The 14,559-nt window shown below is 31.6% G+C and overlaps 1 protein-coding gene across 2 annotated transcripts; it reads right to left on the bottom strand.

The window, feature by feature from the left end:
• Window positions 1–6,144: 6,144 nt before the first annotated feature.
• Window positions 6,145–10,935, bottom strand: LOC105138969 (heterogeneous nuclear ribonucleoprotein 1). Of its 2 annotated transcripts, XM_011045236.1 has the most exons (14): window positions 10,741–10,935; window positions 10,423–10,618; window positions 10,242–10,331; window positions 9,210–9,275; window positions 9,064–9,129; window positions 8,841–8,926; window positions 8,687–8,732; window positions 8,504–8,558; window positions 8,151–8,227; window positions 7,808–7,943; window positions 7,596–7,723; window positions 7,410–7,514; window positions 6,708–6,875; window positions 6,145–6,583 (listed from the first exon to the last, which is right to left on the bottom strand). In XM_011045236.1, the coding sequence occupies exons 2-14, from the start codon at window positions 10,438–10,440 to the stop codon at window positions 6,521–6,523; spliced, it is 1,104 nt and encodes a 367-aa protein (XP_011043538.1). In that variant the 5' UTR covers window positions 10,441–10,618; window positions 10,741–10,935; the 3' UTR covers window positions 6,145–6,520. The 2 variants fall into 2 exon arrangements, with proteins under 2 accessions (XP_011043538.1, XP_011043537.1); XM_011045235.1 differs by having other exon boundaries at window positions 10,423–10,935.
• Between the last annotated feature and the right edge of the window lie 3,624 nt (window positions 10,936–14,559).

The raw sequence follows: 14,559 nt of genomic DNA, 5'->3' as shown, positions 1-14,559 counted from the left end.
GCAGGAATGTATTTCCAATAATAATAACTTCATTTAGGTATGAATTCACATCTTTTTTAGGATAAATATCTTTATTCATATCTATCTTGCTTGATAAATATTTGAATGCACCATATTCATAAAGATTAAAAGCAAGAATAGAAAATAATAAAGATTTTTATTTTTTTATGTGGTGAAACTAGTGATACACACATGTTGGTAAAGTATTTTTCCTTGTTTTTCATAAATTCAATACTTAAGTGTGAGAAAGTTTTTGCTTTTTTTTTTTTTTCATGACATGGCTTTGATATGTTTCGGGTCGTGATCATGTTTTCTAAGAAGAGCAATATCTTTAAGGTCCAAACTCATGCCTAGTTCAATTGTTTAAGGTATGAATAATTTTTTCTTTAACTTATGTATATAGATCATTTAACAGACAAGAAGTTTATAGATTTCATTTTTATTTTTGTTTTTCTAAATTATGTTAATCACATGTTTAATGAACTTGAATAATTTTTCATTTTGTTATTGTCTTTCATATATGTATATATATGTGTATATTGGAAATAAAAAAAATAAAGAGACAAGTTTTTATCTTGTTGGCAACATTTTTATTTTTTGTAATAATTGGTTAGGTTGATGTGTCACTTAGTTTTAGGGACTAACATAGACCCGATATTTGCTTTTTAAACTTAAAATGCATCAATAAATTTATTTTTATTTTAAGATTTCGTTAAGTTTAAGTTAATTAATCTACTAATTTTAGAGACTGACATGGACCTAACTTTTGAAAAGAGCTTAAAAATACATTGATGAATTTTCATCAAATTTCGTGTAAACTTTTTAAATAGTTACGTTGATGAGTCTACTTCTTTTAGGGACAAACATGGACCCAAAGCTAATATGGTTAATGAGTCTTTTAATTTTAGGGACTAATATAGTTATAACTTTACACTGCATTTTACTCCCAATCTGATGATCGAACTTAAAATAGTCTAAAAATGCTTTAGAGAATTTTGACAAGTTTTCATCAAGATTGCATTATGTTTTTGTCAATTTTTGTTAAAGTTTTTTAAATGGTTAAGTGATGAGCCTTATAGATTTAAAGATCAATAATGTGGACCTAATACTTGATTTTTAAACTTAAAAGGAGCCCACAAAAGCGTTGACAAGTTTTATCAAGTTTTCTACAAGTTTTATTTAAATTTTTTAAACTATTAGGTCGATTAGTCTTCTAATTTTAGAGATCGACACAGGCTTAACATGATGCTTTTTATCTAAAAAATTAGTGAGTTGCAAGATTTTAATCCAGGATTTGATGCTACCTTAAAAAAAAAATCGATCAATAATAAATGACTTGTGAATAAATTCAAAGAATAATTTAGACAATTAAAGGCATACATAAAAAATAAATTTAAAAGAAACACATAGTTAGGGCAATATTTTCTTAGAAATAATACAATAAGGGTGATGTCTATGTTTCCTTAAACATAATCAACTCCTTACTTAAATTTATAAAACTAGTGTATATTTTAGGATTCTTAATATCCTTAAAAATTAAGTAATGACTCTATTTTTTTATTTTCATTTTTGTTTTGATGTCGGAGGTTCTATTTATATCGGGTAGCAATACTTAATAAAAATGTTTTTTTTAATCATAATCTTATGGCTGATTTGTATTTTCAATATATTTGTTAAATGATAAATAGCATCCAACTTGACCCTTTAAGGTAATAATTTTTTTAAAAAAGTTTTTTTAAAATTAAATTAAATTTATTTTATTTTTCCTTTAAATTTTTTATTGATGTTTTCAAATTATTTTAATATATTAAGTAAAAATTATTTTTAAAAAATATCTATTAGACTATTAATATACGCTCAAACATTTAAAAAAAAATCAACAAATATTTGCTGGTTTACCGAAAATCCAAGTAGACATTAGTGTCATTCCATTAGCTCGAATGGATTTCAGGTGACTATGGCATCAGGTTGGATGTTTTTAGAAGGAACCTTAACACTTATCCATCATAATGTCCTAACTTAGGTCACTGTGTCAACTATATTTCCAGTGAAATTATTTTTTAAAGTATTTTTTTAATGTATTAAAATAATATTTTTTATTTTTTAAAAATTATTTTTAATATCACCATAATAAAATATTTAAAAATACTAAAAAATATTAGTTTTAAAAAATTAAAATATTTTCAAAATATAAAAATAAGCAGACATCAAAAAAAAAAAACTGATGGTGCCTATGCAATAATATAATGCAATAATGCCACTTTACTATACCAATATATATTACAGAATGATGACATTGTTCTCCAAAATTTAGCAATAATACTTATCCACACGGATGAACAACCACTATAATGAAACACTTCGTTAAAATGGATCTCTGTTCGAGTGGGCGGCATTCTGTAGTGATTTGAGATGTGAGATTACTGTAATTTATTCATAGCCAGTAACCAGCATAAAATCATTAGAGTCCACAGATAATCACAAGTCAATTTGTAGTTAGCTTTTTTTTTCGGTCATCAAATGAGATTAAATAGTGTTTGATAATGGAAAAAAATTTTAAATATATTTTTTATTTAACAATATATTAAATTTTATTTTTAAAAAAACATTTGAAAAAACAAATTGAAGCAGAAAACAAAAATAAATTAAAAAATAACATTAACTTTAAGAAATACAGCTTTGTAGGTTAGATTTTAAATTTGTTTTCTAGATATTATTAGTTTGAATGTTATAAATTTTAATGTTATTGAAAATTTATATAATTATTAATTTTAAAATTTTAAAAAATTAATTAAAATACATTTAAGTTTTCATTACACCCACAGTTAAAGAAAAAGAAGAAGAATAAGAAAGAATGGCTCTTGTATGCCTTCACTTTCGTGTTGACGCCATGCATGCATTGCTCTAAGCGTCCTCGTGCAAAGACTCCTAATCCGAAAACTACAGCCATAAATCTGATTGTACTGGCTAGTGTGAAGGGGCGACATGTATCTATCCATCTCTGAAACAAATGTCAGCAGAGTAATTGGACCAAACCCACACAAGTTGAGTCGCTCTCTCTTTGTTTTTAATACAAAGCAACTAGAAGCAGTAACCCACGACACGTTGCAGAAGTGAATGAGTGGATACAACTCAATCCCACAGAATCCCCCGTCTCCTACAAATCACCTGCTGGGTGGGCTCATGTCAAAACACCATCATGAACCAAAGATAGATTTAAATGATTAGATAAAATTTCCACATCAATTCTCATTCAGGGACAAGATGTTCTTAAAGAATGGGCAAAAGAAGCTTACAAGACGATACTAAAGCCAGGAAAGATAACCTACATGTTTTATGTTTTTAGCATTGTGCTGGGATATGTATTTCAGAGTTTTTTATTTTTATTTTTTATATGAAAACATCTAAATTATCTAAAACTACTTAAAAAACATTAATTTCATGATTTTTTTAAATAAAAAACAACTTAAAAAATAAATTATACTTAAAAGCAAACATTTAACTACAACTTGCTTAGCGAATTTCGAAGGAAGTCACAAAGAGTTTTTTTTATAAATATTCTAAAAGAAGATTAGTTATTGTTTGGATATTTTATAATAAATAAATACATAATGTATTTTTAGATAAATAAATAACTCTCAATTATAAATCAAAATACATATATGTACATCTAATTAATTAAATTTATATTTGATAAAAAAAAACTAAGATTAAAATATTTAATCTCATAATAATATGTCTTTAATTTTATTTAATAACTTTGTTTTTTAAAATAATTTTTTTATTTAATTAAATAATTAATCATGTCAATAAAAGATAAGTAAAATTTACCAAAAAAATGAATTGAATAAAATTATAAAGTTTAATTATATTGAAGAAAAAAAAAACTGTGGATGAAATTGTAAAATTATATGCTCCATGCATGCACACTACTGTTACTTTCTTATACCCGTACGTGTGGCTTTCGGTTGAGTGAGATTTTTTCAAACCAAAAGATTTGCACATAAAACGATAAACTTTTGTCTATCTGCTCAAGAAAGATTTCCACAAAATCATTATCAATGCAAACGTCGTCCACAACGCAGCAATTATTCCCTGACTCAACCCCATTTGATGCAACTTCTTCAACAAAAGTTTTGTCCACGTACAAGCAAAAATGGTTAGAAGTGCGAAAGCAAGAAAACCACTGCAGCTGAACAAGCTAACACTTGCAAATCTAACAGTCTAGTTCATTCTCTTGCTTTGAAGACACTTGTAATAATAATTAGCAGACAAAGACCCACTTCATAAATGGCTCTGTAATTTACAAACATGAAGCAAAATCTAATATCTTCCCAGAGTTTATGTTAGCTTCCAAGTCCGGGTGGAGCCAAATACCAAGATAACAAAGGATGGAGTTCAGAGAGAGTTCCACACCCTTCATCAGGCAGCAGCAGGAGGCATATAAGTGCTTTAACTCCTTTTTATAGTGGCAGGGCTTTGCCTTCAAAATGGGAAGATGGAGAGAGGTGGATATGCAGTCCGGTTTTGGGCTATGGTGTTGCTAAAAGTTCACAATGTCATCCTCTAAGACGTGCCAAGTCAAAAGGTGGACCTATTAATGTACATCCTGAGATCGGTTACTATCAAAATTGTTCACCTTCGATGGGAGTTCTTGATGGTGGGATTGTGAGGAACTTCCTGTGAATTCTCCGTTTTCGACTGGAGTCTCGATGCCTAATGGGGCTGGTTCTCATTACAGTGGGAGTGGAGCTCATAATAGTGGGCACGGTCATGTGGGAACGTTTGGCTAGTCGTCCTGGTTGGTCTGACTTGGCAAGCGAATGTTCATCTTCCAGCTCTCAAGGTTTAAATGTGCATTTGTGCATTTGGAAAGTAAATTTTGCTATTTCTACAATGCTAAATATGAATCCACTGAAGGACTAGACATAGGAACGTGTTTCATGGGCATGCCTTCTTCATGTCTAGTTAAGATTGCGTTTAAGCAACCGTTAGCTCCATTCAAGTTGTTTTGATGACACCCTCTTAGATCAGTAAGACTGATTAGTAATAATTCACAGATCAACAGTACCAACGCGATGATCGAGGCTGTAGTTCTTCTGGCTGGGTGTCTGAAGAACACTGTATTATCATTTATAGGTTCTGTAAAATGAATGGGCTGACGACAGTGAGGTGCCTTTGAATACTTATCTGTTCCTGAAATAGCTTCGTGGCATAGATGTTTTGTAAAACAACAGTGGATACGCATCAGAAATCAGAGTAATACTTGATGCTTTTTCAAATCAACTATTTGATGTCAAGATTTTGGTATGCGCTACCACTTTCACTGTAATCTCGACTCGCAAGTGTTACTATGACCAATGTTGTTCAAGGAAATGCTAAGGGCAGTAAACCACATTTCCAATATCTATGTACCTTCTCAGCTGTGCTGGATGTCGATATTGAAATGAAAACTGGCTGGGATAAATAATTACCGTTTCTAGTTATGACTTGCATTTGAGAAGAAAATATTTTAGTATCATTAGGAAACAAGGGTAACACTCTTTGTGCCATCTAAGACCGAGAGGGACCAGGAGAAAATGATGCCTAGTATCTGTAAGTGCAAAGAGACGGAAAAAAATTTGCAGATACAGATAGGCTTATGAAACGAAATGGTACTGAATTAGCATGCATCTGCCACATGTCTGGAAATCTAATCAATTGACTGCATCCAGGCAGTGAGAAAGAGCCATACCAATATGTCATTTCTTATTATGCATTGGTCTCAGGTACGGTTATAGGTTTATATATGCTATCTTATACAGAACCTTTCCATGGTTGCTATATTCTTGTGGTGTTGAAATGTCGCATGATTGTATCTTCACACACTTCTTTTCTGATTAAACGTGGTGATGAAAAAACAAAGGGCATGGATTGATGAAGCAACCACAGTTGATCGTAATATTTCAAGAACGGATATGGCAACACAAATGAGCCCTGAGGGTAGCTCCCACTCTTCTTGTAAAGGAAGTTCTCTACTGCTGTGAACGTCGTATCTAGAAACCTGCAGTTTTCTTTTGGCACCGCACAATGTTTCTTTGCAGCAGTTCACCATATCCGACAAAATGACAGTGCAAATTGTTGAGATGTTGGGAGAGAGAACAATTGATTTCCAAATGTGTGACCAACAATGATAATTATAATAATAATTGAAAAAAATCTACGATCATCACAAGGAGAATTCCTATCAACACATGGAGAATTCCCATTCGCAGTTCAAACCTACATGGTACACAGGCCACATCTTGTAGATCCCTTGCTACATTCCTACGAAGTACATGCCAGCAGCATTAACATAATAAACAATCTGGCACTTGAAGCTTTTATAAGTTTAGGATTCTCCATAGCAGGAAAAATGTCAACATTAAATAATTATACCATTATTGAAGAAACTTCAACCCACATAATAAACAATCTGACACTGACATGGCATTAAGAATTCAGTGGACAATCCTAGTTTTCCAAGGCCACCATCGTTTGTCTAGTATGGCCTGTACCTCCAATCTGCCCTTGAAGGTCTTGCACTCCCCATTCCATAACCCCACTGTAAAGAAAAGAATGTTTCGTTTAACAAATTGATCAAGCTAACAGAAACTTTGCTACTAACCTCATTAATATTTATCAATGTACAAACACCATATAGAGGATTCAACAATCATCAGACTTACTTTAGAAGGAACCATATATGCACTTGCATCATCGTAATCCAGGGTTCCATACATCCTGCCGAAGTTGCGCATGGGACCAGCATAACTCCCAAAAGGTTCAGGACCACCCATCATGAAATTTCCGCTTGGACCAGCATCATCAATAGGTGTGGCTGAATCTATTGCAACCTGCACATGAAGTTACAGTCAGAAGTTATGTTATGCATTTCAGCTAGAATTGAGGCCTCAGCTTTCTTCAAAGTAACAAATGTCCTTATCGGTGAAGGTTTCGCATGCAGGCAAGCACAGCACATAGATAGCGTATGAGCCTAAATAATATTCAAGCATCATGCTCCAATGTGCAATATTCAGTGACTCATGCTATAAGTGATATTTTGTTCTTTCAAGTATTAATAACAATAATTTGTTGAATGATGAACAAAGTACAATAGCATCCTAAACTCTAGCTCGCGAATAACAATGATAACCACCCTCCAGCACCTAGCAAATCCAGAAATTTGCAAACCACCTCCAAGATAGAGACACAAAAACCCTTCATTTTACTTATGAAGCATTAGAAATGCCTTCTCAATTGACATATCTTCATTCAAAAACCTTAGGAACAAGGAACCCTTTGTACATACATCTCTTTTAATGGTAGATTCTGGATAAAGATCAACTATCAACAAATGCTCTGGGTAAGGGACAAGTTCTCAGTAATACCTGATGTCCACAAATCTCATGAGATCTTCGAGATACACGATCTGCTACACCATCTTCAGCAAAGGTTACAAATCCAAAACCTCTGTGGCCAGTTCTCTTGGGATCCTACATCCAATAAGTATGCACAGATCAATAAATAGATGAAAATCCCTCTCAACCATACAACAAAAAATATCACTATCTTACCTTGGGAACATATACATCTAATATGTGGCCAAATCTACCAAAATACTGGCGCAAATCTTCAGCACTTGCTTCCTGAGGAAGCCTTCCAACAAAGATCTTTTTGCCCATTCCTCTAGATGATTCCCCTCCTAATCCAACAGGAAAAAAATTAATACATGATGAAATAGTAATTGCCATTTTGCTAAAAATACCTATTTCTAGTGGTTACTTACTTCCATAGAATGGTCCAGGATGATCATACAAGGTGGGAGCACCAAGAGCTGCATATCTATTAGCTGCAGAAATATAAGCATTGTATGCACCATATCCACCAGGAGCCATTCTTCCATTTGGCCTAAAATCATCTTCCTAATAATATAATATTACACCATTGATATCAACAGCATATCTATTAAAATAAATGTAAAAAAACTGCTAAAACATATCACAAATGAGATATCTTCTGAGACTAAAGGTGACTTCAATTGCAAGTAAAATAATAATAATAATTTTCCAACCATAAGATAAAACCAAGCCTATTTTAAAGAGAAAAAAGGTAGCTCAGCAGAAACTTGCCTTAGGCGTTGCTCGATCTACAACTACAGTAGAGCCTCCCAATTCATGAGTTTCAGCCATCAAATTATCCACAGAATCTGTTATGACACAATCCATTTCAGTATTTTGCATCAGAGACATATTCCCCAACATCCACCGCATCTCTATGAAGGCTCAGTGATCAATAAGGACACATTTGCTATAAACACACAAAGGATGACAATCTCCATAATGTAAAGAGGCTCAATACTTCAACTGGTCTCTACACCACATATTCACACATGTTTTCATGTGACATAGCAACATAATTAAGTGCAAAAAACAATCTGGATATTTCAAGAAAAAATAATTGCAAAGCATGTTAAAAGTCTGACCTGCACTGGCATATGTGATGAACCCAATTCCACGATGTGCTTTCGAGCTATGATCCTGTACAGCACAATTATTGACAAAATTATAATGTTTCTAACCAGAGGAACAATTAAATAAATTTAATTCTTAGTACACAAGACAACATGAATCAGAGTATGGCCATTAGCACATGAATCAGAGCTTACTTTTGGCATGTATAGGTCTATTATCTCCCCATATTTCTCAAAATGACTGCAAGAGAAAAAAATATCATGACCTGAGTTCATTCCGCATCAAACTTCACGAATTGTGTTTAGAGGAGAAGGAAACAGGTACCCTGACCACCATCACAATACTTACCTTCGAAAGGTAGTTTCTGTCACAGATGGTGGAATCCTGGCCACAAATATCCTAGTCGCTTTTTTTGAAGGCGCTCGCATCTCCTCCTGCCAAAACATAACACAAGATAAAGCAGCACGTGGTGCGCCTGTATTTCAATCGTGCACAGTAAACAAAACAAAGTGAAGCAGGCCTAAAAAATTTAAATAACAAGGCAATCTGTTCAAGATTTTTTTTATCCAACCTTGGGGGTAGCCACTTTAACTTCCAGCATTCTTTTACCAAGAAAGTGTTCACTTGATAGCACAGCCTGCAGCCAACAGGATTTCAGCACACAAACAATCTTAAGCAGCATAGAAATTGAAAACGAATAAAGGCCATATGAAATACCTTAGCATCTTCAGCTGACACAAAAGTAACATATCCAAAACCACGAGATCGACCTGATGACCGTTCCTAAACATGGAGAAGTATAATAGAAACACTGTCAGGGATTTATAGAGATACACAGAAGAAAATGAAAAGATAAAGATTCCTCACTAATAATGGAAAAATATACTAACCAAATTGTGCACCTCTCACACATTGATACAAAATAAACTGGATTAAGCAATAATATTGCATAATGCACATTGCAGTAGAAAGTTGAAGAAATCTGAGTGTTCAAATATAATCTTTGTACTCTTAGACCTAAAGTTCGACTGAATGCTATTTTCATCTACCCCTTTCTCACATCTACAACTTCAAATTGTAACAAACAATTACTAATGGTGTTCAATATTCATGACAAACTACACCTTGGGAAGACAAGAAAACTAGAAACTGATAAAGACTAATCTAGCCAATCAAAACATTGGTTCAGCTTTCGTATACTGCAGAGGGGTTTAAGAAAAAACACTTTTATTTGGTAAAATGGTACACGAGTAGTGAGGTCCAGTGTGGTGCTGCGAATACTGCCAGAAAGCCCACCTTTAGTGTATGCACACAGCAATGTTACACAAGGCACACGATACTTAAAGTGAAAATCAACCGTCAAATTTCCACCCTTAGCTTTCAGGCACCCGCAAATTCAAAATCTTTATGAGATGCTTTGGCCAAACCAAGGAAACATAAAGTTTAGCTAAATTCAGTACACCAAACAGCAGGAAATGTTCTCACACCAAAAATCCAACTTAATGAAGTACAAACCTTTTAATACTGGTACTACACAAAATCTGATGTAAGAATGGGAAAGCCAGTAAGAAATAGAAATTACCAAACCATCACGACAATCTAAATTCCTTGTGACATAATAAAATTATAATCACACAGCCCACAATATAACATTTTCCATTAATTCAAAAAAAAAAGAAGAAGAAGAAGCAGGATCATAAGCATAAAGCCTGTACTTTAAAAAAATAAATAAATAAATAAAGGGCTAACCTTCATAACAATACAATCCTCTAATCCACCAAATTTGGTCATATATTCTCTCAAACCCTCGGTATCAATCTCCCATGGAATACCCAAAACCTACAAGTTGAATCACACACAAAAGCATAAGAACCCACAAAAAGAAAATTCAAACTTCATAAATTCGCAAAACCAAAAACAATTAACTAACCACAAGCTTTCGGTCCATTCAAAACAACTACAAAGAAGACCCCTTTTGTTGCTGTTTGGTGATGACAAGAAAGCAAAAAAGAGAAACCCTAAAATCGAAAGTGATAATCTTAGCTCTCTCTCAGTTCTCTTAGAAGACTCAAAAGAAACAGAAGGAAATCTTAGCTCTCTATCACTCCTCTCGTAGGTGGTCGCTCCTGCAAATAACAAGCACACAACAACCTCTATCTCACAATTAAACATCATCAAACACACCATTTCCTCTGCTAAAAAAACCAAAAAAAAACAAAAGATCATAAGAATTTACACGCTCACTGACCTGGGACTTGAATTTCAAAACCCTAATAATTCAGATCTCCTCCCTCCCTCTCTCCTCTCTTCTCCTCTCCCCTTCCTACGTAACTCTCCTCCTCTCTAAAGTTCGGTCTCTCGCACGCACCAAAAGAATCGCTTCGGGATCTAATAATATAATCCCTTACATCGCTCGTGCAATTTGTTAATATATAAACTAAAATGCATTTTCAACGTACAGCCACGTATATTTCACTCTTCACTGTGATACTATAATAGTATAATTATATTTTTACCCTCCAAAAAACAATCTATTTTTTTCTAGTTCCATTAATCGTTATTCAAAAATAAAATTATTGTTTTTAACTTTTATACACGTAATAAAATAACTCAATTATTTTTAAAAACAAACCTTTAAAAACACTTATATCCAGTAGTTCTTTAGTAATTTTACTTTTTAAAATATAGTATAACAATTAAATTGTGCAAGTAAAATTTTTAAAAATTACATTCAAGTACTTTGTGTGTTTTTATTATTTATTATTATTATTATCTAGTTTGTAGAGAGTAAGTTAATCTTTTAATAAATATAAAATATTATTTAAATAAAAAAATTATTAAAATATGCAACACGAGCAAATATTTAGGAAGCGTTTAAGGTTTTCTGAAAATTTTCTTCCATCATGTTATTGAAATTGTTGTAGCGTTTTTTTCTAGTGGGATGGTGTATGGTAATGATGATAAGATGGTTTGTCATCAATTGAGCTTTTTTTTTTCTATTCTCTAAAATTCTTACTGACCATTTAGAATTTCAAAGTTTTTTTATTGGTTATTGATATTTCAACTTTGATTTTTTTATAATTTTTTTTATTTTTGATTTTATCATTCAATTTCAATTTGTGATATATTATTTTTTTCAATTTCGTTCTTATTTTTTAATTGTTTTTTATTTTTATTCTCTTGTTAAACTGATTTTTCTTTTCAATTTCACTCTTGAATAAAAAAATTAATTTATTTTCTTATTTTAATTTTGATCTTCATTCTTACTGATTGGTCAAAGATTAAGTTTTGTGGTGTTTTTCCAAAAAGTGTGTTTTTCACAAGTTTAAAAAGCTAACGCGAGTTGACATCGTTTTTTTATTTGTTTACTTATTTTATTTTCTAATTTCATCATTTTATAATTTTTTTAAAATAGCCTTTGTGGTTTTCTTTATTCTTTTTATCAGGTTATTATAATCTTATAACATAGGTTGTGAGTTTGGTAAGTAACCTGGTTGGCTTACCCTTTATTACATGTATTATAAGTATCTCGTGCTAACTTGGGTTCACTCATAACAAGTATTTTTTTTATCATTTTTTACCCAGTTTTATCCTTTCATATTTAATTAACTAAGAATTGAGATGTATCATTTTTCCTCTTTTGGAAAAAGATTCTTTCCCAAGTTATCATGATTTTTTTAAAAATAAAATAAAATGGCGCATTTATTATATTGCCTATTTTTTTATTATTTAATTAGATGAAACCAAGTTGTTTGACCTAGTTGAGTCTATAACTTGAGTCGCATATTTTTTTTTTCTTTTTAAGATACACTTGCAACACTTGAACATTATCTTTTACAAAAAAAAAAAAATTAGCTTCTCAACATGGCATGGACCAAGTGTATATATATAAGATTAGAAACATAGTTATAAAACTTGTCTAATTCATGACCATGCCATCCACATGTCACAAAAAGCATTAACCTAATCTAATTCATGACCATGTTCAAGGCTCGAGTCATGCATAGATTGAATCAACATTGGTTCATTTAGATAAATTTAAAATGATATTGTTTTAAGATTTAAAAAATAAATAAAACAACTTCATTTTAAATTTTTTTAAGTTAAATAAGGTATTGCTCTAGTTTTGACTAAGTGATTGGATTTCATATTGACTTGTTGGGTCAATCATGTTTAATTAGGTCAACTCCCACCTAGTTCAATATAAACCTAACTTGGATCAAGTTCTTAGTTAACAGGTTATTGAGTTAATCTACTAGGTCGGGTAAGGTTTAATCACATTTAATCAGGAGTAAAGCTTCAATTTAGTTGTGTGAACTAAATAAAGCGTCAATTAAATTTATTTATTATAGGGTTTAGTGAGTTCAAAGGTTGAAACCCATAAACTCTTATGATGCATATTGTCGTACGTCAACTGAGTCACAATGACCATCCTTCTAGATCGGGAATAGTGTGGGAGAAAGGATAATAAATTCTTGTTCTTTATTAGTAAAAAAAGGAATGAGAGACACCATATATTATTTTGATCACTAGGAACCCTAACTAGTCTTAGAGTTTGAGTAAGGGGATTGGTTGCTTAAAAAAAAAGTATTAATACCCTTATACATCTTACATAAGGTAAGCTGCATTGTTCATTTGTTTGATATAAAATAAGATATTGTTGTTTTTTATAATCGTTAGTCTATATAAAGTTTAAGAAAAGTTCTTATTAATGTCATATTCGGCGAAATACAATAATATATTTTAAATAAAAAAAGATATCAATTTAAAAACAAATGATTTATCATTCAAAATTCAACTCAAAAGCAAGCAAACACTAAACATTCACACAGATTTTATTAATATCACATACTTCATTTAAATTTCATGTTAATCCAAATAAACCAAAACCAACCTAAATATAACTCGTGCATCTATATTTAATGTCCACAAAACAATCACAAACCTAAAAAAATAAATCCATAATTCAATGAAAATAATCAAATTATTTTGAAATCCAAACACAAATTAAACCAAATTAATAGTCTAAAACGTTCAAATATTATACAAAAAATAAATATTTGATTTCAAAAATAATTTGAGTTTATAGATCAATATTTTGAGATGTTAAGCATGTCCAAAAACTAAAGAAATCAAATCTAGAGTCTTTTGGAGGTGCATAAATAGTGTCAACATGTAGATCTCATATGTCGCCACCATTGTTAGCTTATGGGTTCACGCGCTACTGTAAGTGAGATAAAAAAATATAAGGATCTAGATCCACTTTTACTCCTCTTTTTTTTTATGCCAATGGTGAGAGTCATCATCACCTATAAAACAAGGATAAATACACAAATAATTGATTTTATTATTTTTTAGATTTGTCTTTTTAAGTTTTTTTTTTCTCAATTTTTCCTCCCTTTTGTGATTGCTTCAAATAGAAATAGTGAGGGAGACGTGTGGTAAAAGCTATCATTCGAAAGTTAATAACTAGAGTTGGGGCTATCACAGGTGAAGGTGTCATTTATTTGGGTCATGTTAATGGTTGTTAGTAGTCATGAGAGAAATCAAAAGTCTGTTGTGTTTAGGTTGAAAGGCTTTATGGTTAGCCAACAAAGATACATTGTGAAAAGTGTCATTGCTGGGAAAAGAAAAAAAAAAAAGTGAAGTTTTGTTGGATGGGCTGTCATGAAGAGGATGGAGTTATTAGTGGTGGAGGTCATGCTTAACAATGGAGGTGAAAAGTTTATTAAAGGCGATTGATGGGGGTTAGGGGCTCTAGTTTTTTTATTAAAAAAGATAGAGGGATGTGAGAGAAAAGAGGGGCTGATAGTAATTTTTTGAAAAAAGAGATGAGGTAACATGTTTATTTTGGGAGGTAAAAGGCTAGTTTAGCTCAGCTGTTGATGGTAAGTGACACGATCAAAAAATTGATATCTTTTTTCAAGTGCAGAAGTGTCGAAATAATAAATAACCTAGCAAGATTGAGATCGAACCATAAGGAGGTTAATTATACAAATTATAAATAACAACAACAACAATAATAACAATAGTAATACTAATACTAATATTAATAGTAATAAGAATA

This window comes from Populus euphratica, unplaced genomic scaffold (assembly GCF_000495115.2).
Source record: "Populus euphratica unplaced genomic scaffold, PopEup_1.0 scaffold188.1, whole genome shotgun sequence".
Lineage (NCBI taxonomy): Eukaryota > Viridiplantae > Streptophyta > Magnoliopsida > Malpighiales > Salicaceae > Populus > Populus euphratica.
The sequence above is the reverse complement of the archived record's forward strand: the minus strand, read 5'-3'. Positions and strand labels throughout refer to the sequence as shown.